The 26,856-nt window shown below is 40.6% G+C and overlaps 2 protein-coding genes across 2 annotated transcripts; one reads left to right on the top strand and one right to left on the bottom strand.

Moving 5' to 3' along the window:
• The first annotated feature begins 16,046 nt into the window (after positions 1-16,046).
• Positions 16,047-16,781, top strand: LOC130138227 (ATP-dependent DNA helicase 2 subunit KU70-like). The gene is made up of 4 exons (XM_056311665.1): positions 16,047-16,084; positions 16,238-16,318; positions 16,443-16,560; positions 16,635-16,781. The coding sequence occupies exons 1-4, from the start codon at positions 16,047-16,049 to the stop codon at positions 16,779-16,781; spliced, it is 384 nt and encodes a 127-aa protein (XP_056167640.1).
• A 1,443-nt stretch (positions 16,782-18,224) lies between these two features.
• Positions 18,225-20,008, bottom strand: LOC115663918 (UPF0481 protein At3g47200-like). Its single transcript, XM_030585885.2, has 2 exons — positions 19,536-20,008; positions 18,225-19,316 (listed from the first exon to the last, which is right to left on the bottom strand). The coding sequence occupies exons 1-2, from the start codon at positions 19,944-19,946 to the stop codon at positions 18,384-18,386; spliced, it is 1,344 nt and encodes a 447-aa protein (XP_030441745.2). The 5' UTR covers positions 19,947-20,008; the 3' UTR covers positions 18,225-18,383.
• Positions 20,009-26,856: the final 6,848 nt, after the last annotated feature.

Below are 26,856 nucleotides of genomic sequence, written 5' to 3'. Positions count from 1 at the left end.
ATATGGTCATTTTCCTGATACTTTATTCGAGTGGAATGGGTGCATCCCCTTCAAACAAATAAAGGGTTGGCACGTTACCAGTCAGTGCATGTTTATTTCCAGTGCAATCAAATAGAAAGAAAGGGATTCAATGAGAAAGCACTTAGAGTCCGTTTGTTTCGCGGAAAATATTTTTCAGAAAAACACTTTCTCATTTTCCGGAGTTTGGTTTGTTTAGAAAAATGAGTGAATAGAATATGTTTTCCTACCAAAGCTTAAATTTAGGAAAACGATTTCCTCTTTGAAAGAATTGGAAAACGTTTTTCGAAATATGACTAGCTATCGGTACTTGGACCCGAAACTATACGCTTAGGCACGGAAATCCCAATGTTGGTTCTCGGGTCCTGACATTCAGGACCACGTCTCGTCAGCTGGGCTCGGGACCTCGGTGTCCTAGACTCGGGCCCTTGGCACCCATGCCCGAGTCCATCAAGGCCAAGTAAGAACCCTTGTTGCTCGTACCCGATACTCCGACACCCAAACTCTAGTCTATAAAGGCCGTGCTCGAGCTCTAGTCCCGACCCTCTAGCCCGGGTCCACTAAGGCAGTGCGGGGTTCCTCGACGCTCGGACTCAGATTCTTAGTTAATGGAACAATTGCTGTTATAAAAATTATGTTTTAAAAAAATTCGAATTTTAAATTTTTTTTTAAGTTGAATTATTATTTTTTTCTTTTTTTCTTTCTTTTTCTTCTTCCTTGGCTTGTCGTTGGCCATAGTGACGGCCGACGAGCTCGGGCCTCGCCAGATCGGGTGAGATCGCGGCCTCTGGTGGCAAGCTTCGAGCGAGTGAACTTGCGACTCTCTGGCGGCGATCCTCGAGCTCGTTCTAGGCTGTCGAGCTTGCGGCCTCTGGCAATGATCCTCGACCTTGGGCCTTGCTAGATTGGGCGAGCTCGAGTCTCGTTGGGATCTGGCAAGCTCGAGCCTTGCCTGCCTTGGGTGAGATTGGAGCTCGCTTATGGCCGGTCCCTGACCAAGGAAGAAGAGAAAGAAAAAATATAATAGAAATATGAATTTTTTGATAATATTTCCTATTAAATTTTCCTTACCAAATGACTAAAAATACTTTCCGGGTCATTTTTAGGTTTCAACCAAATAACAAAAAATACAATCATTTTCCTAAAAGCATTTTTCAAAAATAATATATTTTTTGTGAAACAAACGAACCCTTAATTTTCTTCTCAAAACCCTAATCCCTTGGCCCTAGTGCTAATGCAACCCGACTCCAAAGCCATGATATTGAATTCAAATACCAACGTCCGTGCGAAACAGTGTTTTTTCCCGATTGCATAATAATGCAGGTGGCATCTTGGCGCCGCCAATCTCACGAAAGGAGCTGTCCCCCTCATCCACCGAGCCTATTCTCAAACTCAAACATGTTTATCTGATCTTTACTTGAACGCCACGAAAGAGATATACCTTTGCGATTTTGGCTGTTGAGTGCATGAGAAAACTTTTCGTGTCTGAGATTCACGCTTGATTCTCGCCTGTAATGTTTGCCAAATTGGAGTGGTGGGTGCCAAGTCATTAGTGATGTCCGCTTTTTTGTCCTCATGCACCCATGGACCTGGTGAAGTCCAAAAAATACTCTCATTACTTTGTTGGAATGGAATGCATCCTTTGGCCAAAAGAAGAAGAAGGCATGAACCGATTTCCAACCTAAATATTTTCTTTAAGATTATGTCGCGATTTGGCATTAGCCCCATTTTGTTTCTCTTTCAAATATATGAATTATGACATTGCCGAGTTTCTTTGATTTCCTGCTTTAATCTTTAGACTTTATTACCACAAGCCGCCATCTCTTTAAGCTTTAAATGTTGAGTCTTTACATCTAAGATTTTGAGTAATAGGCTAGTTTGAACTTGAACCTGTTGATCATATTTGATCTCCGCAAAGTAGAGGAACATGAAACCTTACAGGGCAAACGAGAGCAACCAGAAAAGAAGAGAGGCTGAGCTCTTGGCTCAAATAATTTCAAGGGATAAAGCGCGTCAAAAATCCTAAAACTTGCCGCAAAAAATATAATCAAATCCTAAAACTTATCGACTTTACGTAATCAAATCTCTTCGCTAACTCCGTCCAATTTTGCTGTGGAAATTGCTAAGGTTTTTTTTTAATATTAATTTCTTTCTCTCTAACGTTAACTATAGGCGTGCAATCATGGCCAAAAAGATATTGCTTCCCAGAAAACTTAAAAAAATAAAAAAAATTCTTGAAACTTCGTCAAATTGGATTAAAAAGGACAAGGAAAAAGGTCAAAAAAGAGAATAGAATGGAAAAGGACACATCGTGAAGGACTTGGCGGCGGTGCCGCCACTCCATATTCATGGATGAGGCCGGCGATCGTTGCCACTCTTGCTGCACTTTTGAGATGGGGCCTGTCGCCTGGCAAGCGTCGCCACCATCAAGAATCAACTATCCCTGGCAAGGGTCGTCGGCCCTCAACTATAAAATAGGGTTGGCAACTTCGCCACGTAACCCAAACATCCCTCTCTCAATCAACCTAGTTTTTTTTAAAAAAGTTTTTAGCCATTTCTCTTTTATCTTTTAAGATTTCGGCCTATTTTCTTCTCTCTTTTGTAAGCTTTCCATGCTTTTCTGTGATGTGGCGCCACATTAATGCTGTGCCTCTTAAAAAATAATTTAAAAATATCAAGTTTGCTTTTTTTGTTAGCTAAATTGAACAGAGAAGATATAAAGATTTGATTGCATCAATTGAACAAATTTTAAGACCTAATTGCACTTATCCCTAATTTCATGATATACACGGGTTGACAACCAAGGTTTTTGACTTTTGATCAACCATCAAGTTGATTGCTAAAGTAGCCTATAGGAGGGTCGATAGCGCACCAAAGAACAATTATAGTGATTTATAAGATGATTAATATCACGAAAAATCTCAAACTGGTACATATGTGATAAATTTATCCAAAATTAATTTTTTTACTACCAAAGCTCTAAACTAGTATATATGTAACAAATTTATCCCAAACTAATTTTTTGACCACAAAAAACCCCCAAAATGATATATTTGTGACAAATTTATCTTCTGTTAGTTTCCGTCAAATTGAATTAATACCACGAAAAATCATAAACTGGTACACCCGTGACAAACGAAGGGTAAAACACCAGACTGGTACACTTATTAATTACCACGTGTCATCCAACTCAGCAATTTAACTTTAAAATAAAAATGGAAACTAACATAAAGTAAATTTGTCACAGGTGTACCGATTTAGAATTTTTTATGATAAAAAAAATTAGATTATGGTAAATTGTCATCAGTGTACCAGTTTGGGATTTTTGGTATTAACCCTCTATTATAATCATGGTGTGGTAAGGTCACTCTCACACTGGTCTAGTCCACCATGCCCTGACTCATTCATTAAATATTTGAGTTCATCTACGAAACTAGAAAGTTATAGTTAGTGCTTCAAGACAAAGCACTGTGTCACTGCAACCACGATCCCTAGTCTTTTCAAAACAAGAACAGCCAAAAAAAGTAATGCGACGACCCGCAAAGTAGGCAAAGGTTACTGTCCACTAAAACAAAAGGTTCATCTATACTCGCATAATAGGATGCGATTCCTTAAAATGCTCATGAGTAATGTCCACCTCCTTTTCGGGGTTCAGTGGCATTTAAATAGGAAGAATTTGGTCAGTCGGTTTTCCATATACAACCAGTCAAATGCAGCCGAATAAAGAGTATGCACTTTTGCATATAATGCATCAAAGTTCTGTACTCTTTTACATGTTCATTATTCTTTATAATATCGTCGTGACGACTTCACATGACTTCCAGCATATGGAAAGAAAGACCATATATTATCATCTAGATAATAGCTCGGGAGTTGAAACCTTCCATAACACATTCATAAAGATGGGATATCAGCAGTATTACGGCCCGTATATCACATCTTCTTAAATAAATTGAGGATAGGCACTGCAGAGAGAGTACTTACAATCTTGGATCGAGTATGTGTACTTCGATGAGGCATGCCGGGGAGAGATTCTCGCTCCAATAAGGCAAAAGATACCGGAGGTTGAGAGTCAAAATATCCCTGCTCTGCCACAATTCAACAACTCATTCTCATTTAATAGAAAAATTCATGAAGTACATCCAGTAAAGTGGTGATATGATGTTAGTCTATTTATCAGTGGAGAAAAACTACAGTAGCTGTGACTATTAGGATTGAATGATTTCCGATCTAGTTCGGTCCCACCTAGAAATCGGACCAAAAGGACCAATTCTCAATTTTTGGAATTGGGGATCGGACCGCTAGGTCCTAGGATTGGACGCCAGTCCGATCCGGTTCCTGAGCGGTCCAATGGAATCGGTGGAAATGGAAGCCACGGTTGAGGATATGGTTTTCGTATTCTTTAAATAGATCTTTCTTTCTCACGCCCACATGCCATGAACAGGCCAAGCTTCGAACTCTGCCACAAGTTCAAGCGCATGAGGCTCTTTGAGCCGTCGGTGGGAGTGCTGGGCTTAGTCACCTTCCGTGTGGTCTGCGGCTTCTTTTACTTGGATTACAGGAGAGGGTACAGTAAGTTCTCTGGGAGATCAGAGGGGTTCGTATGGCTGCAGGTGCACGACAATAACAACAATTGCGAAGTTAAAAAGTTCGACTTTTTGGAGAGAAATGGTGATGATGGGTGCGATTTGTTTGAAGAGGCTTGGGTTTGAAATGATAGTTATCCCTTGTACGAGTCCACAGACTGCAGATTTTTGGACGATGGCTTCAGGTGCTCTGAGAGTGAACGGCCTGATTCGTTCTACACCAAGTGGATAAAAACTAAAAAGCAAGGACCGAGAACAAGCCAGCAGAATTTAGGGGTAATCGATTCCACGGTGGATAGGATCCGGACCTAAAGTTTGGAACCTACCTTGTTATAACCGGTTTCCGATTTTTGGATCGTAGAACCTACTCTATTTTTCCTAGACCCTGTTTTGAAACCCATCATGTTTTTCCAGTCCGGTTCCAGGGTCTACCCGAGAACCTTTTTTTTTGTTTTTGTTCCTTTTTAAGTTTCATTTTTTCACATAGAATCTACGTTCAAGAACGACACCACCTACGGCCACAAAGACACTAACCGAGGACCTCCACCTATGACCATCTATGCACACGGCATGGAATAGGCGGAGACGAGATAAAACGAGAACACGAGCGATGATATAATTCATCAAAGGAACAAAACAACACACGGGCACTCAGATTTGGCCAAAAATGAAGAACACGAGGACAAAACTAGTTTAGACATTTTGACGAATAGATGGGGTGCACCGGCTAAGAGAAAAAAAACGAGCTGATTGGTGCACCGGCTAAGAGAGAAAAACCAAGCCGATTGAGGCTTCAACTTGTGCCGGGACTCACGACAATCAACGAACAACAACCCAAAACACCAACACACAGACGGAGGGGCCGGGACTCGCACGAACCGGACGACGACGAAGTCCGGTCCAGCCAGCCCGAAATAGGGCACGAAAAGGGGTTGACCGCAGGTCTCTACCCAGATTTGGCCAAAAAGTCGCCGGTGACGAGAGACGACGAGCTAGGTTGTGTTCCTACGGCCGTGGCGCGACTGAGAAGGCGACTCGTGAAGAGAGAGATTGAGAGAGACAGAGGAGGCGCTCACGACTTTAGTCTAAAGTGATGCTAGGGTTTTTTTTACATTAGCTCAAAACTGGTCCGGTTTCTAGATGGGTTTTTACTCGGGACCGGGAACTGGACCGGTTCCCAAAAAATGAAACCAGTTCCCGGACTGGTTTAAACAAGAACCGGTTCCCGGACATGTTTTTTAGGTGGGCCAGTCCGGTTCTTGGGTAAACCTAGTCCGGATGCACACCCCCAGCAGAATCTGAAGCTGAGACAAACACACAAAAAATTAAAAAAATTAAAAAAAATAATCGGTTCGGTCCGATTTGTCCGATTCCCACCCTGGAACCGGGAACCGGACTGCCCATCACTGGTTCCAATTTTATGGAACCGGGACCCGGACCAGCGCCTGCGGGAACTTCCTAGAATCGGCAGTTCGGTCCGAGCGGTCCCCGCTTTGGGCGGTTTCCGTTGCACACCCCTAATGACTATCAATTTGCACTATAGTATTTTAGAAATGAAAAATATTATTCGAATTAAGAAATGTAGGTGTGTGTAGTCACTGGCAAACCTAATCGATAAGAACTGTACTATGATGGTCAGGGAGCACAATCAGAATGAGAAAAGATCAAAAATGAAGACGGCAATAGTGGGAAATGGCTGTTATACCCATCAATAACTTCTACCTTTACCTGATCTTAAACTCCTCATGAGAGTGCTGCAGAAGCTTAGGGTGCAAATGGTAACCATTCTGCTTCAGAAATCAAATTCTTACCAGAAATTGATTTCTGGAATTCTTGCCAGAAATTGATTTCTGGAGGAGAAATCTGTTTGGTAAAACATGACTAATTCTGCTCCAGAAATTGATTTATGGAACAAAAATCTGTTTTGATTTGTTGATTTTTTTTGCACCTAAAAAAATTTAAATTTTACTCAAAGTGGGTGGCCACAGGTATTATAAGCCATTCTGTAAATTTTTGAAATTTTTGATTTTTGAAATTTTTTTTGGACACCTAAAAAAATTAAAATTTCACTTAAAGTGGGTGGCCACAGGTATTCTAAGCCATTTTGTGAAGTTTTGAATTTTTTATTATTTTTATTTTTTTAGGCACCTCAAAAAATTTAAATTTTACTCAAAGTGGGTGGCTACATGTATTTTAAGCCATTTTGTAAAGTTTTGAATTTTTTTATTTTTTTAAATTTTTTTTGGGCACCTCAAAAAATTTAAATTTCACTCAAAGTGGGTGGCCACAGGTACTTTAAGCCATTTTGTGAAGTTTTGAAAATTTTTATTTTATTATTATTTTTCTTTTTTTTTGGCACCTCAAAAAATTTAAATTTCACTCAAAGTAGGTAGCCACAGGTATTTTAAGCCATTCTGTGAAGTTTTGAAATTTTTGATTTTTTTTGGGCACCTCAAAAAATTAAATTTCACTCAAAGTGGGTGGCCACATGTGTTTTAAGCTATTCTGTGAAGTTTTGAAATTTTTGATTTTTTTTTAAAAAAATTCACCAAATTTCATATTTTCCTGAAATCTGACTTTTTTTTATTTTTTTGAAATTTTTATGATTTTTTCTAGAATTTTTCAATTTTTATGCATTTTCTGAAAAAAATTTATGAGAAAATAGGGAGAATGCATTCCGGAATCAAGAAGCTACAAAAAGTAGCTTCACTTTTTCTTGCAAAAAACTCATTCTGGAATCAAAAATGCATTCCGGAATCAAGAATGCATTCTGGAATCAAGTATTTTTAACAAACGCTTTTTTATTCTAGAATGCAAAAATCGCTCCAGAATGCATTCCGGAAATTTTTTAACAAACGTCATTCTGTTTCGGAATGCATTCCGGAACAGAATTTTTATTTCGGAATGCATTCCATGCGCACCCTTAGTTAATGTAATATTTTCTTTGTACACAGAGAAAAACTAATGGGTAAACATGAAAAGGCAAGCAATGCTGCAGAACATTCCGTTAGCACAAAGAGCTTGTAACCCATTTGATGCAACTGTCTACTTATAAAGACAGTCTGTCTAATCGGGTAGAAGTGGCAATTTTCTGATGTTGTAAGCGAAGCCATTGGTGCTCCCAAAGTCATCAAACCCATCAACTACCTCGTTGTCTGTAGAATCTCTGTCTTCGTAGTTTCCACTGTTGTATGGAAGGATACGCAGCCGTATATCCATCTCTTTACCTACTCTTTCTGATCGTAGTTGGTATTTTCTTATGAGGTCTATCTGAAGAGACATTATGGAAGATGATCTTGGAAGTAACTCCACAGGTTCACCTTTTGGAATGACGACCTGTTCAATGGCCAATCTTGCCTCCTGGAACAGCAATCCATGAAGAAAATAAAACGACTGTTCAGGTGCCATCCTAAAACTTTCTAAGCCCCAACAACGACCAAAGATTAACAAATTCAATTTCATTCCACGCCTCGTGTACTCTGTTTTTTTTCTTGAATGCCTGATAATAACAGGAGCTGCCCTACAAGCATGGAAGTACCCGGAGTTTTGGGTGGAAATGGTTTATGTTTTTCTATGCTCTTTCATTTGGAGGTTGTCCTGAGCCCCGCCAACTTCGGAGTTGCAGAACATATATACCCCATTAATGTCCCATTCCCCGCAGCTCAGATATTACAATGATGTAGTATATTATGATGGATCTGCACTCCCTTGAGGAATGAAGCATATCGAGTAGAAGATGGTCATTCTGTTTTGCTTACCTTCGAGGTTGTGTCTAATGGTGCCCTATTGCTTGTCTGGTCCCTTAATTCAGGTTTTGGCTTACAAGGACGATCAGGATGCTCTGACAACTGATCCTGATGAACTTATTGATTCTGAAGATAGCGAAGGACGCAGTGGAGATGAGGAAGATATATTTAGGAACCTTCTTTCGAGAGCAGGGTTTCATCTCACATGTGGAGACAATTCCTCTTACCCACAAGTCATTCTAAGAGAGAAACTTATGATGGATGCTGGTGCAATAGCGGGTTTTCTGACTGGACTTCGCATTTACCTAGATGACCCTGCTAAAGTAAAGCGCTTGCTTCGTCCGGCTAAGTTTTCGGGTTGCAGTGATGGAAAGAAGATTGGAAAGACAGATGGATCTTCTCCTAATTTGATGAATTTGTTGATGAGTGTTAAAAGCTTTGCAGCAGGCAATTATAGATTTGCTATTAGATATCATGGTAAAATGCTGCAAGCCCTCTGAGTGAAGTTGTGAGGGTGAGTCGTCTGATACTAGCTTGAAGATCTCTCCAGATGGCAGCGGGGCTGCCAGCCCACTGGAATCAGACAGAGAAAACGCTGCAAGCACACCGTTTCAGTTGGACGAGAGATTAGACTCTGGTTTAGATGGAAGTGGCAATTCTTCTGCTGTACGAAGCTCAGATATCAACGACTCTAATGTCTGTGAAAATGCTCCTACAGTGCAGCCTATCGATCCACCTGAATCATCTACTGGAGGTCAACAAAATTCTTGCCTTAGATACAAGGTACAGGTACTGTATTACTCTCTCTGGGATTTTATCTTTGCAGCATCATTACTTTGCATGTTGACAGCTTGGATACTTTGACTGCAGACCAATTGGCCAGAGCAGTCCGAGGAACTCCTAGGATTGATCGTCAACTCACTCAGAGCTCTAGATGGAGCAGTTCCACAAGGATGTCCTGACCCGAGGCGGCAGCCTCAATCGGCAAAAAAGATTGCTCTTATATTGGATAAAGCTCCCAAGCATCTCCAGCGTGACCTGGTAGCGTTGGTACCCAAATTGGTGGAGCATTCGGAGCATCCAACTGCGGCTCATTTTCTTCTTGAAAGGATTCAGAAACCAGATGAGGAGCTGCAGAATATGTGTCCCTATTTCATTTACCTCCCAAATTCGGAACACTACGTACATTTCGTATGTGATTTTCGGTTATGCAAATGCAATTAATGCCCTATTTCAGATTTTCGGCCTCTCCCAGATCTGGTACTAAACCAACTTACAGGATCGAACCGAAGAAAACGAAGAATGAAGAGAGAGAGAGAGAGCCGGCGAAACAGTTCGTGCGAACGCGAGGCTCACCAGATCGACCAGAGCGGCCGCTTTTTGGTAAGGAGAGCCATAAGCGAGGGCGTCAGAGCGGTGATTGAAACGATCTCTCCTCCGCGTGTCAATGCTCTCCCCATCGTGCAGAGGATCGTTCCTGTCGCGAAGAGGAAGCCGAAGCCGAAAAGCCACGCGCCCAGATTTGGGTAAGGCCTGCCTAGCCCGCGGTTGCGACCCTTGCCCAGAAGGCTATTGCGCCGCCCTTGACGGCCATAGTAAAAATAAATAAATAAGGAAAAGAGAAAAAAATCGAAAAAAATATGAAGGTGTTATTAAAATTGTCCACGTCAGCGCGGCCATGCCATGTATGACGGCTGGCGATCACATCGGCGAATTCTGATTAAAATTGATCAGATAGACTCAATTGGCAAAATGTGAAAAGATTTAGGATATAATTGGTAAAATTGAAAAGTTTATGATTGACCTGGCAAAAGTGCAATAAGTTTAGAACTTTTTGGACAATGATCCCATGAGTGTTCTCGTCTATATTGTGAACAAAAAAGATCGAATCCATATAGAGTACTCGAAGAAAATAAAGGCGAAGTAGTTTCAATTGAAATGCAGTTCATATTCTATTCCCATACGAAAGTTGAATATTCCGTGGCTTCCAGAAGGAAAGCACTTGATCCATCGCTCATTGCTTGGATATGATGTCACATGGTCTCACGTGCTACTCGAGCAAATCAGACATTGACAAAAGGATATCTGCTTCATAAAACTGGATGCACACTGTTTCGCTCGGCTGTCATGAACTCAATATGGTCTACTTTCTTCTCTTTATTTGACTGGGCAGGAAGCAGAGAACGACTTTGAAAGCGAGTAAACTACGCCGACCCAAAAAGAAAAAGAAAAAGAAAAAGACAGAGAATGAAATATTTAAGTTGATTCTCGAAGATATCCTTATCCATGATGTCTAACTAGGCTTAGTATAATATTAGTACGCGAAACTTTCCCGATGTGATAGTCTAACGTAAGTCATATCGCTAAATTTTTTCCGTCTGTTATTATTTTTAAAATAAATTCCTAATGAAAGGAGGTCATTCAATCTATTGCTTGATACCATGTTAAGTACATACCAAGTGCATGTAAATATTTTTGTGAAGGATGCAATGTCTTATCATGAGTGCTGTTGACCTGTATATTTATGTGTAACCCCATTCGGTATAATAAAAGAGAGAGATGAAAAGGATGGAAACCAATTTATGGGGAAAAGTGCCAAAAAAGTCTTAAACCTTTTGTATTGATGTAAATTTAGTCATAAACCTTTTGTATTGGTGCCAATTCAGTTCTAAACCTTTTGCATTGATGCCAATTCATTCCTAAACCTTTTTATGGTGCCAATTCGGTCGTTGTGCCAATTCAGTCCTTCCGGCCAAATTTGGCCGGAAGGACTGAATTGGCACGAAGACAAAAGGTTTAAGATTAAATTGGCACAAATACAAAAAGTTTATGACTGAATTGGCACCATAAAAAGGTTTTGGACTAAATTGGCACCAATACAAAAGGTTTAGGACTAAATTGGTACCAAAAAAAGGTTTAGGACTAAATTGGTACCAAAAAAAAGGTTTAGAACTAAATTGGCACAAATGCAAAAGGTTTAGGACTTTTTTGGCACTTTTCCCCCAATTTATGGGTAGGTGATCAGACAAATAAGGAGTAGCCAAGGATACCACAGAGGACTCAATTATTATTGCTGAACTCTAGTTTATTGAAGAGAGGCGGACAAAGACCAAATGAGAAAGCTCTCAAATTTCCAAAGGGTCAAACACAAACCCAATTAGAAGCCGAAGTGTGAAAAGAGGAAAAGAAAGCAATAACATGGGCGTTCCCCACCTTAAGTGCAATAATGCCCCTCTTCAATAACTCAATGATTACTTGGTTTCTCTAAGTTCATACAGATAGTGCATTGATTAGGCCTCTATTTAAGCATACCCACATTTTACTTCACCCTCAACTAGTGAGAGAGAGATCATATCAAGAACTCCAGCTCTTCACTTGATTCGTGCCCATGTCTCTGGTGGTGAGTAGCTTCGTGCCGAAGACCTGCACGGTCCATGTAATTCCAAGGCCAAAGCTCAAGTTGAAGCAGCCATGCATACCGAGGATGTTTGTCATGTAATTATAATTCATAGCCCCCAAATTTAATTTTGCTCCGTTTCTTCAGTATTGAAATGAATTGTATAGAGCATTTTGCGTGTCATCAAGCGTGCGAAATAGCTTAGCTTCTGTCCTTTCTTTCTTTGATTGCGAGGATTTTTTAACCTTTAACCTTGCATGTCTTTTACTTTCATCGCTTATGAGCTCCGAAACATGCGATGTAAAGATAATTTTTTATGAAAGTCTTATATATCCTCGGGGAGCTAACTGACTCTTTTTTTCAAATAAATATTTCATGCAAATAATTATGGTTTAGGTTCTGGTTAGCATTAGTGTATGGGGAGAAAGTATTTGGTGCTGCTTATCTGGGAGATAATGCATGATTAACAAGTTGAATCATATTTAGGAAATTATTTAGTATGAATTATTGTAACGAGAGAGCGGATGATAATCACATTAACACGTGATTTTTCTTCTCGGGAGAGATCAGTAGATGCAAACAAGAGCCACAGAAGCCCCCAATCAAAACAGGCAAAAGCCCTCCTCAGCATAATAACTCACCCGATGCAGCGAAGCAGGACGAGAAACAGAGCAAAGCATCAGTGCAGAAAGCTGGAGACGACAGCGACAAAAACATTGCACAGGCACAAGCAAGAACAACTGAGGCCATTGAGTAGATTTCTGCGTGAAACAAAGAGAGCTTATGCAGAAAAGCGAAGATATGGCGGAGGATAGGATCGAATCTTTTTGAAGCTTGTAGTAGAGAATTAATAGAAATCTCTGTATTTGTAATATATGAATAAGTCGTTGTCGAGTAGTTCAGATTGTTTATATATTACTGGTGTGGCTTTGTTTTATGTCTTGTCGATCGCTAAGCTTAGTCTGATGCGTGAGAAGCGCATGTTATATGGTGTGTAATGGCCATGCAATGAAGCTTGTGGAAATAAATACTTGTTGAAGTTTGTGAAATATCAAGATTTGGGAGGAGAAAGTTGGATAAAACTTGAAATTTTCTCTCCCAAAAAGGGATTGTTTTTTATGCATATTTTATCTCCCAATCTCTCATTTTCCTCCTCCTCCATGTTCCCTAGCAAAGCCTAATTGCAGACAATCCATTCAACCACTATTTCATCAGTATGATTGTCTATAATGTAAACATAAAGATCGAATCCATAGAAATAATCGAAGAAAACAAAGGCGAAGTAGTTGCGAATGTGATGCAATTCATATTCTGTTCCCATATAAAAGTAGAATGTTACGGGGCTCATTGTTTGAATATGATATCCTATGGTTTCAAGTGCCAGTCGAGCATATCGAACATTGACTAAAAGATTTCTGGTTTATAAAACTGGATGCATACTGTTTCGATCAGCTGTCATGAAGTCAATACGGTCAACTTTCTTCTCTTTATTGGACTGAGCAGTAAGCAAAGGACGACTTTGAAAGCGAATAAACCACGCCTACCAAAAAACAAAAAGAGAAGACACAGAATGAAATTATCATCAGGCTCATTTATTACAATGGAACCCTGTCGTCTTGTGTTAAGCCGTTGATTCTCGCAGATATCCTTTAGCCATGATGTCTAACTAGGCCTAGAATAATGTTCAAATGCGATATTTTCACCACGTCATATTCTAACGTACTGCGTATCACTTCATTTTTCTGTTTGTTGGCATTTTAAAAATAAATTCTGAAAGAAAGGAGGTCATTAAATTGATTTGATACCATGTTAAGTACACAACAAGTCCTATAAATATTTTTATGAAGGATGCAACATCTTATCATAAATGCTTTTGGTCTGTATGTTTATGTGTATGTAACCCCATTTGGTGTGACAAAGAGAAAAGAAAAGGATGGAAACCATTTTAAGGGTAGGTGACAAGACAAATATGATGTAGTCAAGGATACCACATAGGGCTCAATTATTGCTGAACTCTAGTTTAATAAAGAGGGGACAAAGACCAAAAGAGAAAGCTCTAAAAATTTCAAAGAGTCAGACACAAATTCAATTAGAATCCGAAGTGTGAAAAGAGGAAAAGAAAGCACTACACGGGGGTTCCCACCTTAGGTGTAATGTCCCTCTCCATGAACTCCATGACTGCTTGATTTCTCTAAGTTCATATAGATAGTGCATTGATTAGGCCTCTATTTAAGCATAACCACATTTTACTTCACCCTCAACTAGTGAGATAGTGAGAAAGATAGGGAGATCATATCGAGAGCTTTAGCTCTTCAGTTAGATTCATGCCCATGTCTATGGTGGTGAGTAGGTTCGTGCCAAAGACCTGCACGGTCCGTGCAATTCCAAGTGCAAAGCTCAAGCTCAAGCTCAAGCAGCTATGCAAACAGAGGATGTTTATCATGTAATTCCAGTTCATAGCCCCCTCTAACTTAATTTTGCTCCATTCTTCGGTATCAACGAGAATTGTACAGAGCATTTGGCGCCTCATCAAGCATGCGAAATAGCTTTGCTTTTGTCCTTTCTTTCTTTGGTTGCGAGAAATTTTTAACCTTTAACCTGCATGTCTTTTACTTTTGTTGCTTCTGAGCTCTGAAACATGCGACTTGCGATATATTGATAATTTTTTTGATAAAAGTCTTACGCATCCTCGGGAAGCATAAATGATTTTTTCCATTCGCAAAAGGTTGAGCGTTCGAATCCCGAGCGCCGCAGGGTGACTTAACCGGTGGCACGTGTGTGGTGGCTAGCACGTGTCGCCCCCAGGGTTTACCCCCTGGCTGTCGGCCGTGCGGGGGTTCCCTGGGTTACCAAAAATATATATATATATATATATATATATATTTCATGCAACATATTTTTGTTTAGATTCTGATTAGCATTAGTGGGTGGGGAGAAAGTATCTGGTGATTATCTGGGAGATAATGCATGGTTTAACAAGTTGAATCATACTTAAGAAATTATTTAGTATGAATTATTGTAACGAGATCTGATGATAATGACATTAAGCACGTTATTTCCTTCTCGGGAGAGATCAGTAGATGCAAACAAGAGCCGCAGGAGCCCCCAATCGACAAAGGCAAGGACCCTAAGAAGAATGACAAGCCCGAGGCAGCGACGCAGGGCGTGAAAGAGAGCAAAGCATCAGTCCAGAAAGCTGGAGATGACAGCAAGAAAAATATGGCACGGGCACAAGCAAGAACAACTGAGGCCACTGAGTAGATTTCTGCATGAAACAAAGAGAAATTTTCTGCAGAAAAGCGAAGATACGGCAGAGGATAGGATCGATTCTGTATGAAGCTTGTCGTAGAGAAATAATAGAAATCTCTGTATTTGTAAAATATGAATAAGTCATTGTCGAGTAATTCAGTTTGTTTAGATATTACTTGTGTGGCTTTGTTTTATATCTCGTCGATCCCTAAGCTTAGTCTAATGCGTGAGGAGCGCATGTTATATGGTGTGTAATGGCCATGCAATGAAGCTTGGTGGAAATAGATACTTGTTGAAGTTTGTGAAATATCAAGATTCCCTATGAAGTTTACTGTTGATATACACCCGTTATCGTCTAGTTTCATATTTAAGTTATCACAAACAACTATGTTGGAATTTATCAAATTCGATAAAAAAATCCATTGCGCGGACTATGGAGGATCTTTTATACTGGAATATATAGTGATTATCAAGACAAAAAGAAAATTGCATTTTTTCAATTAAATGATCCAGTTAACTACTCGTATAACAAACATTTTACCAAACTTAATAAAAAAATGTAACTTTTTCCGTGCATTTTTTTTTGGTCGAATTTCCGTGCATCTTTATAAAGGAAAGAAATGCAAAAAATGGGATGTAAGAATAAATATGATTACTGATTGGTGAAAATATAAAAACCTTTTGAGCAAAATTGTCAACAATGTTAGGACCCTTCTTTACACTTTTGCCCCCTTTAATGATACAGTGGCATCGCCATTCCTGCATGGCTGTGGACATATAATTGAAATACAGGGAAAACTTGCACATAATGTCAACTTAATTTTTAAATGCCTGCTTATAACGTGAGTTGCGGTAGATACTCATGGACAGTTATCGTTTAGCAATGTTTGTTTTCTTCAATTTGCAGAGAAAAGAAGAACTTGCAGGATTTAAAGAGTGTATTTGTGTTTGATGCTGCTGATCGGGAGTCCCCGGACAGTCCAACTGTTAAATTCATAAAGGAACTTTTTCAATTAGAGGGTAAGTGCTGATGGATCAGTTCTGTTACCGATGCATGGTAAAGAACATGTTGCTGCAACAGTTGAGTAGTGAGTACATTGGTGCAGTGAGAATATTGCTCATTTAGACATCCGGAGATAAGTTGTGTTTGACTGAAACTTATGTGATGGAGTATGGAAGTAAATTTTTGCCTGATTCTTGACTTTAAATCTTGCACAGTTCTTTATGTGAAAAATTGACAGTCAGTGTGGCATTATGGTTGGATCTCCAGAAAATTTGCTTTACAATGCTCATTGGGTGGCACAAGCTCTTTTACGTAAAGGGTATGCTACATAAAACTTCTTGTAAACATGTGAAGCAAGAATCATTATTTTGTCCTTTCTTTGCTATTAACAGGGAAGTTGTGTTTTTAGAATTTGGTAGTAATTTAGAATGCAACTACTGCAGATCTGCAAAGACAGCGGACAAACGCATTCTTATTTTTACTGATGAGGATGATCCTTTTGGGAACATCAAGGGTGGGGCAAAAGCAGATATGACCAGGACCACTTTGCAGCGTGCCGAAGTATCATCTGCTATTGATATGACAATTTGGTTCCTGTCAAGGAATTTTCCTAATGTCCAATTTTGATTTTCTAGGATGCACAAGATCTGGGAATATCAATTGAACTTCTTCCCGTGAGTCAGCTTGGCAGGGAATTCGATATTTCACTTTTCTATGCTGTATTCCCTTGCCACTGCCCTCTTATTTCTCACGTTGTCATCGACGACCTTCATTTACATTGATCGCAAGAACTTGATGCATTTCAGAACTTGATTATATTGCAAGGAGAGGATCTTGCTCAATTTATGCCTGTTGTCCGAGAGAGGTAAGCCATTTTTTCATTGCTTTCTTGTTGATTATAAGTGCATGCTTGGGGCTATATCTCATTTCTTTTGATGGAATCTGGAAATGGTACCTTACCTTCAAATGACTTGAAGGAAATCAATTACGGGACTCTAGTTACCTTAGAATATGGGGGAAAGTTAGCTTACTAGATAGCGTTCACTGAGATATTGAAACTCATCATTTAATGAAAATTGGGTAATTTTTGTCAGTTGAGTGTCCAGTTGATAAAAAAGAAGGGATAATGACACAAATAGTCCCTGAACTTTGGCCAAATGTGCAATATGATCCATGAACTTTTAACTTGTTCAATATAGTCCTTGAACTTTAACCTACTGTTCAATGTGGTCCATGAATTTTTAATTTGTTCAATGTGGTCCCTGGACTTTTTTTACATGTTCAATGTAATCCCTGGACTATATGAAAATGTTCAATTTAGTAATTCAATTAATTCAAGTTCAGGGACTACATTGAACATTTTCATATAGTTCAGGAACTAAATTGAAGATGTACCAAAAGTCTCAAGGATCATATTGCATATTGAGTTAAAGTTCAAGGATTACATTAAATAAATTAAAATTTCAGAGACTACATTGCACATTGACCAAAGTTCAGGGACTATTTGTGCCATTTTCCCATAAAAGAAAAGGAGAAAAATTATCAATGAAGAAAACTTGGAAACAATATCCCAAGATCAAGATTGTGAAAATCGCTTTTTTAACTAGGATTGCTATGGTGTTTACAAGATCGTATTGTGAGATTGAATCGTAAAATTGTAAGATCTTATAAACTATGAGAAACATCCCTAAAAATGTTAGTGGAATGACATACTCGTGAGAAAAACATTTAGGTTACATAATAAAATAACTTTTAGAATACATGGAGGAAAATATACAATAAAAATCCGATATCATAAGAATGAGCAAAACAACATCAAGACTTATATAAAACCCGTTTATGATTAAATCATTCGAATTTTGACTTTGATACTAACATTTCTATTTAAAATGCTGAAATATTTGGATGTGTGGAGAATCTCTCTATGTCGTCATCATAAACTGTGGAGCTCAAGAACATGTTTATCTGTTTCTCCTATGTACAGAACAAAAGATTACACCTTTGTTAAAGACCTGCCCACCTCTCCCTGAGGACGAGGAGGGATGAGCTTGTAGCAATTGTTCTGCAGCTTCTGCTAAAACGGAAACCATATATACGTGTTCGGTGTCTTAACCTCTGCTTAGAGATTCCCAGATACATATGCATTTATGCCTCTGTACAACAATAGCGCTTAATACACGATCCTAGCATATTATGTTGCTCAGGCATTAGATATTTTAGTCAGGTAGATCCAAAAAGTTCCAAATTGAATTAGACACCACAATAATCCAAAGTTTTCAAATGTATCTGAATACAATTTCAATCGTGTAAAAGCCAAGATAAATAAAGGACATCAATGCTAAAAAGCCACAACACATGTTGTCATAGAATGACAGGCACAAAGCTTAATGCCACCGATTGTAAGGGTACACGGTGTAGATCGCCTGGAGGGCCGTAAGCAGCAAGAGGATAATGGCAGCAAAGAGAGAGAGGCATGTCCACGGACTGCTGAAACGTTCGCGGATGAGGCTCCTCCACCAGACGCGGCACTTGCTTTCGTAGTACCGCTCGTAATACTCATTCACCTCCTTGATTTCGTTGTACAAGTAGCCCCGACTGCGATCGTAAATAACCTCTCTACACTTCATCAACAGATTTGCTACGGCCTCATTGCTTCCCAACGCGTTATTGATGATCCCGTGCTTGTGGAGAATCTGAATGTCCCCGGGGCTATTGACCAAACTGTTCCAGAACATTAAGTAATTCGTGAAGATGGGCTCGAGGTGGTCAACTTTCAGTTCGTACGCAACGAAATTCAAAAGGGGAGAGACGGTGCGGTCGTTGATGGACAATGGAGGGACCCGTAGAGTGCCGTGACCGAACTCGATGTCCAGTAAGTCGTGGCCCTTCCTCTTCATGAACTGCACGCCCGCCTCTTCCAGCTCCGATGCGAAGTGTAGGACGAGGCCAACGATACTGCCATTGGGTTTCGACTGCGATTTGACTCGATTATTTCCCTTCTTGCGGACTTTCTCACTCACCGATTGGAGGAAGGCAGAGTGGAAAACCTCGAGCAGATGATCCTTGGGTTTTTTGGTGTCCAAATTAGAGGCAGCATTCTGCCCGGGGAACAGTGGGCCAAAGAAGGTGATCGCGAGTTCTTCCAGCGGCACAGCTTGTTGATGATCAATGTTGTTGCTGTCGTTGATCAGCTTGTACAGTTCCTCGAGAACGAATAAAGGTAGTTGGTTCTCAAGCAATAGAAGGTCGCGTCGAAGGGTTGTTAGAATCCCGGGGATGGTGAAAATCGGATCATTTGCAATTGCCTCCCCAGTGGACTGCAAGCAAAAACGATCAAAGATTTAAGCTATAAGACTAACAGAAGTTGGATCGATGCCTAATTTGGAATGCATTTTTAAGCTTCTAATTGAATATTCTTTTGGATCAGTCGGTTTGAAGGATAGACATGAAGTTTTAGATAGACCACAATTAATTTCCTCAAAAAAAGTTAAGCTGATAAATGATGGAGATTGTTTAGTATTTAAATGCCGCTCTACCTTCTTGTGGACAAGGTCGTAGGAAAGGCGCAATAGTTCGACCACGAAGCAACCATCGACGACCATCGTCTCTACTGCGTCTTCGCTGCGCATGGAAGAGAGCATATCATCTCCCTCGTGACTATTAATCGCATAACAGGCCCTCGTTTCCTTCTCCAATTTCTTCATGGCTTCCAAAAGGTCATCCAAAAGCGCGGCTTTCGCCAGCCGACCGGCATCATTGTCTTGTTCACGTTCACGGTCATCGGACACTCTCTCCCCCTCGGTCGTCCTCGACGTATCTCCATCCCTTCTCCACCGCTCCAACTTGCCTCCGAGAAGGCGGACTAGAAACCGCTTCTTGTGCTTTTCGAAGTTCTTCAGTCGAGACGCATGTTCATCCCCAAATTTGTACAGACCGATGCATATCATTTCGGGATCGAATGCGTTTTTGCGAACTTCCCGCCAGTTGCGAGGGACTCGTTCGATGGTTACAGAACTATTCCTATCGGAAAATGACCCTCCGTCCAAGAGCTTCTTGATTAAGCCCAACGCTTGAGGCTGAGGCGGCAGCGGCTGCGGCGGCTGCAACGGCGCCGGCGGCTGCAGCGGGCCGGCGGCAGCGACGGCGCTGGCAACGGCCGCCACTGCCTCAGCTGCGGGAACAGCCGAGTCAGCGGCCCCAGCAGCAACCGCAGCTGCGACGGGGAGACAGTGGCAGCCGCCGCCGAGGCGGCAACGGCAGCGGTGGCGGCGGCGGCCGCCGAGGCGGCGGCAGCGGCGGCTGCAGCGGTGACGGAGGCGATGGCCGAGGTGGCGACGGCGGAGGCGACGGTGACGGCAGCAGCGGCAGCGATGGCCGAGGCGGCGACGGCGGAGGCGGAGGCTGCGGCAGAGGTGGCGGCGGCGACAGCAACGGGGGCAATGGCTGAGGCGGCGGTGGCAGCTGCAGCGGTGGCAGCGGCAGCAACCGAGGCAGTAGTGGCTGCGACGGCGGAGGTGCAGGCGACGGTGGCGGTGGCGATGGCGGAGGCGGCGGAGGCAGAGGCGGCGGCAGCAGTGGTGACGGAGGCAATGGCCGAGGCGGCGACGGCGGAGGTGACGGCGATGGCCGAGGCGGCGACAGCGATGGCGGCGACAGCGTCGGCAACGACCGACACTGCCTCAGCTGCGGCAACAGCCTAGTCAGCGGCCCCTGCAGCAACCACAGCTTCGACGAGGGAGACGGTAGCAGCCGCCGCCAAGGCGACAGCTGCCGAGGCTGCGATGGCGGCGGCTGCCGAGGCGGCGATGGCGGCGGCTGCGGTGGCGGCGGCGGCGGCAGCGACCAAGGCAGTAGTGGCGGCGACGGCGGAGGTGCAGGCGACGGTGGCGGCGGCGATGGCGGAGGCAGAAGCGGCGGCAGCAGCGGTGACGGAGGCGATGGCCGAGGCGGCGACGGCGGAGGTGACGGTGACGGCACTAGTGGCGGCGATGGCCGAGGCGGCGACAACGATGGCGGCAATGACCGAGGCGGTGACAGCGGCAGCGGCAGCGGCGGTGGCGGCCGAGGCTCTGGAGACATTGTGGAAAGAGTATAAGCTCAAATGAAACAGATAGATTCCTGGTGGAATCAAGGTATGTATGTGTACGAGTGGAGATGGAACTTTGGTTCATGAAGACACCTGCGCAAGCGTCGGTGACTTTATATAATAAGTGGAGTTTTCACTTCAGAGAATGACAGTCAAGTGTCCAGGCAAGTAATCGTGTGACACGCATCGCGTTTCCAAAATAAAATTAACTACTGCGAATTTAACTCATACGCGAGCTGACTTCATCCGCCAAACAATGTGTTTACAGAAACCCTATTTTGCTATATTTATTGCCGAATTCTATGTCCCATGCCTAAAAATAGAGGATCTTTTCCGTGCTGGTAAATTTTAATTCGTATTACTACTTTTTCGAATAACTTGTTGATAACTTATCAATATTTTTAATGAAATTATGAACCTTTTGAGTAATGCACAAATTACGAATTTTCATTTGCATTACTTGTAACGCTTCAAATATATTAATCTTATACGAAATTATCAAACTAAATTAAATTGACTTACCAACTTTTATTAGGTAATATTACCGACTAGTTTTGGGTTGTCAACTGTTATTAAGTAACTCACTAATATTTAACTTATATTTTTGTTAACTTGCCAGCCTTTATTTGCCATAGATGGTAACTCCCTAAATTTACCAGCTCTTTAGAGAGATTACGAACCTAAATTATCATGAATCACTAACTTTCTTCGGAAAAAAAAACGCCACAAGTGTCATAACTTTCGTACAATACTCACTTCAATTGCATAATTTTTTTTTGTTCGATTACTTGAATGCCACGTCAGTGAAAAATTGATACCTAAGTGCATTTTCCAGTGATTGTCTTTCAGGATTTTTTAAATTAAATTTTGATTCCAACATGGCTTTTTTTGAAGGCAATTCGGATCCAACACGGACAATCTTCAATTGGCATGGCAAAAAAGGCCCAAAACGACAGTCTTTTCGGCCCTTTTGTTCAGCTAAGTTGATCTGAAATGGAAACCCTAATTCTAGAAGGGGGAATTCATCTCAGCAAGTGCAACCGCCTTCTGCAGCCCTGGCTGCTTCTTCCATCTTACTGGCTGCAACTAATCTCGTCTGAGCGGTCTTCGTGCTAGCATTCATCTGCTGGATTGATGGAAGGGCACTTGATATTCCAAAGTTTCTAGTTTCGTCCACCTCGGTGTATTGCCCAGGCTTGTAGTTCCCATCTGGAAGCAATAAGAGCAAAGAACGTCGAAGTACTCTCGAAAGGTTTCTCTTTGGCACAACCCAAAAGCACAAGCACGAAAAAAGGAAAATAACAATGATGCAAAAGATTGGCATAACAGGAAACCGACATCTTCCTTCTCACTATTCAAAAGCGCCGACTGGGTGGACGCCTTCTTCGACGACTTCTCGCCACTACGGAGCGAGCTGACTTCATTTTTGTCAGTTTGGCTAAAAAGCCTTATTACGTTTTCAGTCTATAACGATAAAAGAAGAAGGGAAGATATCGTAGATCTGCAGGCAATGTGTTGCAATGATGTTCTCGGGGAGCTGGTAAAGTCCGCCCCCTTATCTGTTCTTCTAACCGCTCGGTGCTCGGTGTAATTCGTAAAAGATACATATTGTTACGATTTGGCGAGTTCTTACATAAAATTTCTATACCTAATCCTTCGATTTTGGTATTGTAAATTTTCCTTGTATTGTCGTTCCAATCATATTATTATTATTATTTAAAGATGTGTTGGGAGGTAATTGAACTGATTAGTTGAATGGATGTATCCAAAAAGAATTGGGGGTTGTGGTGGGGTAAGGGAGATGATGATGTTGATGGAGTTGAAGAGGGCAATAGGAGCCGAGGTGGCCCGAAAGGGGAGACGTGTTTTCGATTCGAATATATCACATTTCATGCATGAAGTGATCCCCTCGACTTTATCTTGATTCATTTTGTCGCATTAAAGATTTTGAGTCACTCATGTATACCTTCGATATTTCAAAATCTCTATCCTTTGCTCGTCATTCACGACAACCCCTCCGTAGCAAAAGAAAATAAAGTAATCTAAACTTTCCGACTCTCATGACGAGCCGTGGATCTAGAGCAATGATAAGTGATGTCCAAGCTAGGTTAAGTCGTCTGTTTAGAGCATTTCTCAGGGAAATTACCAAAAAAATCCTAAATCAATTATACTTGTGCCAATTCAGTTCTAAATCTTTCAATTTGGCCAATTTAGTTCTAAACCTTTTGACAATTTTGCCAATTTAATCATAAACTTTTCAATTGTGCTAATTGAATCAGAAACCTTTGGGTCAATACCACGAAAAACCCCAAACTGGTACACTTATGATAAATTTACCCCAAACTAATTTTTTGACCACGAAAAATCTCAAATTGATACATCTATGACAATTTTACCCCAAACTAATTTTTTTATCATGAAAAATCCTAAATTGGTACACATGTGACAAGTTTACCTCAAACTAATTTTTTGACTGGTATACCTGTGACAAATTTACCCCAAACTAATTTTTTGACCATCAAAAACCCCAAACTGATAATTCTATAATAAATTTACCCTTCGTTAGTGGATAAATTTGAGGTTTTTCGTGGTATTTACCCTATGGATTTCCATGTGGACTTGCCACGTCACCATACCACGTCACCATGTGTCATACATGTCTGTAAATTTAACGGTAAAATTGATGGAAGCTAATGGAGGGTAGATTTGTCACAAGTGTACCGATTTGGGGTTTTTGGTGGTAAAAAAATTAGTTTGGGGTAAATTTATCATAGGTGTACCATTTTGGAGTTTTTAGCTGTAAAAAAATTAGTTTGAGGTAAATTTATCACAAGTGTATCAGTTTTGGATTTTTCATGGTCAAAAAATTAGTTTGGGGAAAAATTGTCACAAGTGTACTAATTTGGAGTTTTTCATGGTATTAACCCGAAACCTTTTGACGATTTACTAATTTAGTCCTCAATTTCTTGACGATTTTTCAATTTAGTCCTTATAGGCAATTTTGCTCACTAACATAGCGGTTCAGTCAATGTTGGTCGTCCTACATGGCATGTCTAGTGTCGGCCGGCGCTCACATGGACGATTTTTGTAGATTTTTCTAATTCTTTTTTCCTTTTGTTTCTTTTTTTTCCTTTCCTTTCTCCTTTTTTCTTTTTTCCTTATTTCCCTCTGCCAGTCGCTGACCACCTCACCCAATCCTTGCCGCCGGTCGTGTAAAAAAGGAAAAATTAAAAAGACAAAGGAATGAAAAAAAATAAAAAGGAAAGAAAAAAAAGGAAAAAATTCAAAAAAATTTTAAAAAATTACAACAATCATCCATGTCAGCGCCAGCCGTGCCGCCTAGGATAACCGGCGCATGGGTGGTGCTGATTGGACCGTTGTCAGTGATTTTCGGCCAGAATTAACTGGAAAGACTAAATTGTCAAATCATCAAAAGGTTTAGGACTCAATTGATATAATTGAAAAGTTGCATACTAAATTGGCACAAGTGCAATTAGTTTAGGATTAAATTGGCCAAATTGAAGAGGGGAATGGGAACTGAGGTATTTCATGCATGAAGCGATCCCCTCGGCTTGATTCCTTTCGTTGTATTAAAGATTTTGAGTCACTCATACGTACCTTTGACATTTTAAAATCATTATCCTTTGTTCGACCATTCTTTAAAGTTTTCCATCCTTAGCAAAGGAAAATCAAGTAATCTAAACTTTCCAACTCTCATGACAAGTCATGGATCTATAGCAATGATAAGTGATGTCCAAGCTGGGTTAAGCTATCTCTTTAGGGCTTTTTTTTTTATTAAAATTACCAAAAAGGTCCCAAACTTTTTGCACTTGTGCCAATTCAATTCCAAATCTTTCGATTTGGCCAATTTAGTCCTAAACATTATGATAACTTGCCAATTTACTCCTAAACATTTCAGTTGGCCTAATTGAGTCATAAACCTTTTGCGATTTGCCATTAGTCCTGATTTTTTTTACAATTTGCCAATTTAGTCATTCTGACTATTTTTGGCTAGAATCACTGACGTGGCTGTCCGATTAACATTGGTTGTTGTACTTGGCATGGATGGCGCTGAAGTGGATGATTTTTGTAATTTTTTTTAGATTTTCTTAATTTTTTTCTTTCCTTCTCCTTTTTCTTTTTTCCTTATTTCCCTTCACCGGTCATTGGCCGCTGGCCAGGGCGAGGCATGCAATGCCTTCACTGGCCATAGGAGAGGGCGGCCCTCGCATGCCTCTAGCAAGGACTGGATGAGGGAGTCTCGGCTCTCGCCGGCAGTCAACGACCAGCCGATTGAAATAAGGAGAAAAGAAAAAAGAAAAAGGAAAAAATTTTAAAAAAATTAAAAATTGTAAAAATCATCCACGTTAGCGCCAGCCCTGCCACCTTGGACGACCGATGCTAACTGTACTGGCACGTCAGCGACTTTCGACCAAAATTAGTAGAATAAACTAAATTGGAAAATCGTTAAAAAGTTTAATATTAAACTATTAAATCGTTAAAAGGTTTAGGAGTAAACTAGAACAAGTGCAATAGGTTTATGACTTTTGACTAAAAAAAAAGAGATTTATAACTAAATTAGCCAAATTGAAGAAGGGAATAGGAACCGAGGTGGCCCCAAAGAGGAGAAAGTGATTAGTGCTTTTTATTCGAATGTATCACATTTCATGCACGAAGTGATACCCTCGGCTTTATTTTGAGTCCTTTTGTCATACCAAAGATTTTGAATCACTCATGTGTACCTTTGACATTTCAAAATCTTTATCCTTTGCTCGTCATTCACGACAACCCCTTCTTTAATGTTTTCCGTCCTTAGCAAAGGAAAATCAAGTAATCTAAACTTTCTAACTCCCATGACGAGTCATGGATCTATAGCAATGATAAGTGATGTCCGAGCATGGTTAAGTTTAAAGCTTTTTTCGTTATACATGCCTTTTGAATTTTGCATGTGGATGATTTTCATCTATTAGAGGATGGAGGAAAAGCATAACTTATTGAAGCGGCGTTACGTCACATCTAAATCTCTACAATATACCCTTTGCTTCTTTTACTTATATTGCGTCGGACTTTGTAAAGGATGGAGGACAAGCATAACTTATTGAAGCGGCAATACATCATATCTAAATCTCTACGGTATACCTTTTTTTTCTTTTACTTATATTGTGTCGGACCTTGTAAATACGAAAATACTCAAAATTGCCAATTCCAAATCCTATCTCTTTTTTTTTCTTTTTCTTTTTTTCGTTTGAAAAAATGACGCAATAGCATCAGAATCAGATTCCCCGGTGGACAATTACAAACGTAACGCTCTAAAAAAAAGTGGGAATGATCATGAATTAACAGAAAAAAGAAGGAAAGTACCAATTATGTGAATATGCCGAAGAGAGAACCTTTCTTCAACCATGGTTTTCCAGAGAACTATTGGGTCCTGACATACATCTTGGTTCCCAAATTACACCATTCAGGACAATAGGACCAACAAAATATCAAGATCAAACCATATCTTGGAGGGGCATAAAGCCATTGGCTTTTTTCTCGTATTATCGTCACGTATAATGAGAAAAAAAATTGAAATTGGATGATTAATTTGCTAGATACCACTCTAAAGAGTCTCAGTCCTTCTTTCTTCAGGCTACGGGCCCGTTTGGTTCGGCTTTTCAAATGCAACTTGGGGGAATGCAAATACCTTTAGGTAATAACCACTTGGGGAAATGTAAGTGGTGTTTGGTAAAAAAAAAATTTGTGAAGCTACTTTAGCCTAAGTAGTGTTT

Source organism: Syzygium oleosum, unplaced genomic scaffold, assembly GCF_021117445.2.
Source record: "Syzygium oleosum isolate NSW1041296 unplaced genomic scaffold, Sole_v2.1 Sole_v2.05, whole genome shotgun sequence".
Lineage (NCBI taxonomy): Eukaryota > Viridiplantae > Streptophyta > Magnoliopsida > Myrtales > Myrtaceae > Syzygium > Syzygium oleosum.
The sequence above is the reverse complement of the archived record's forward strand: the minus strand, read 5'-3'. Positions and strand labels throughout refer to the sequence as shown.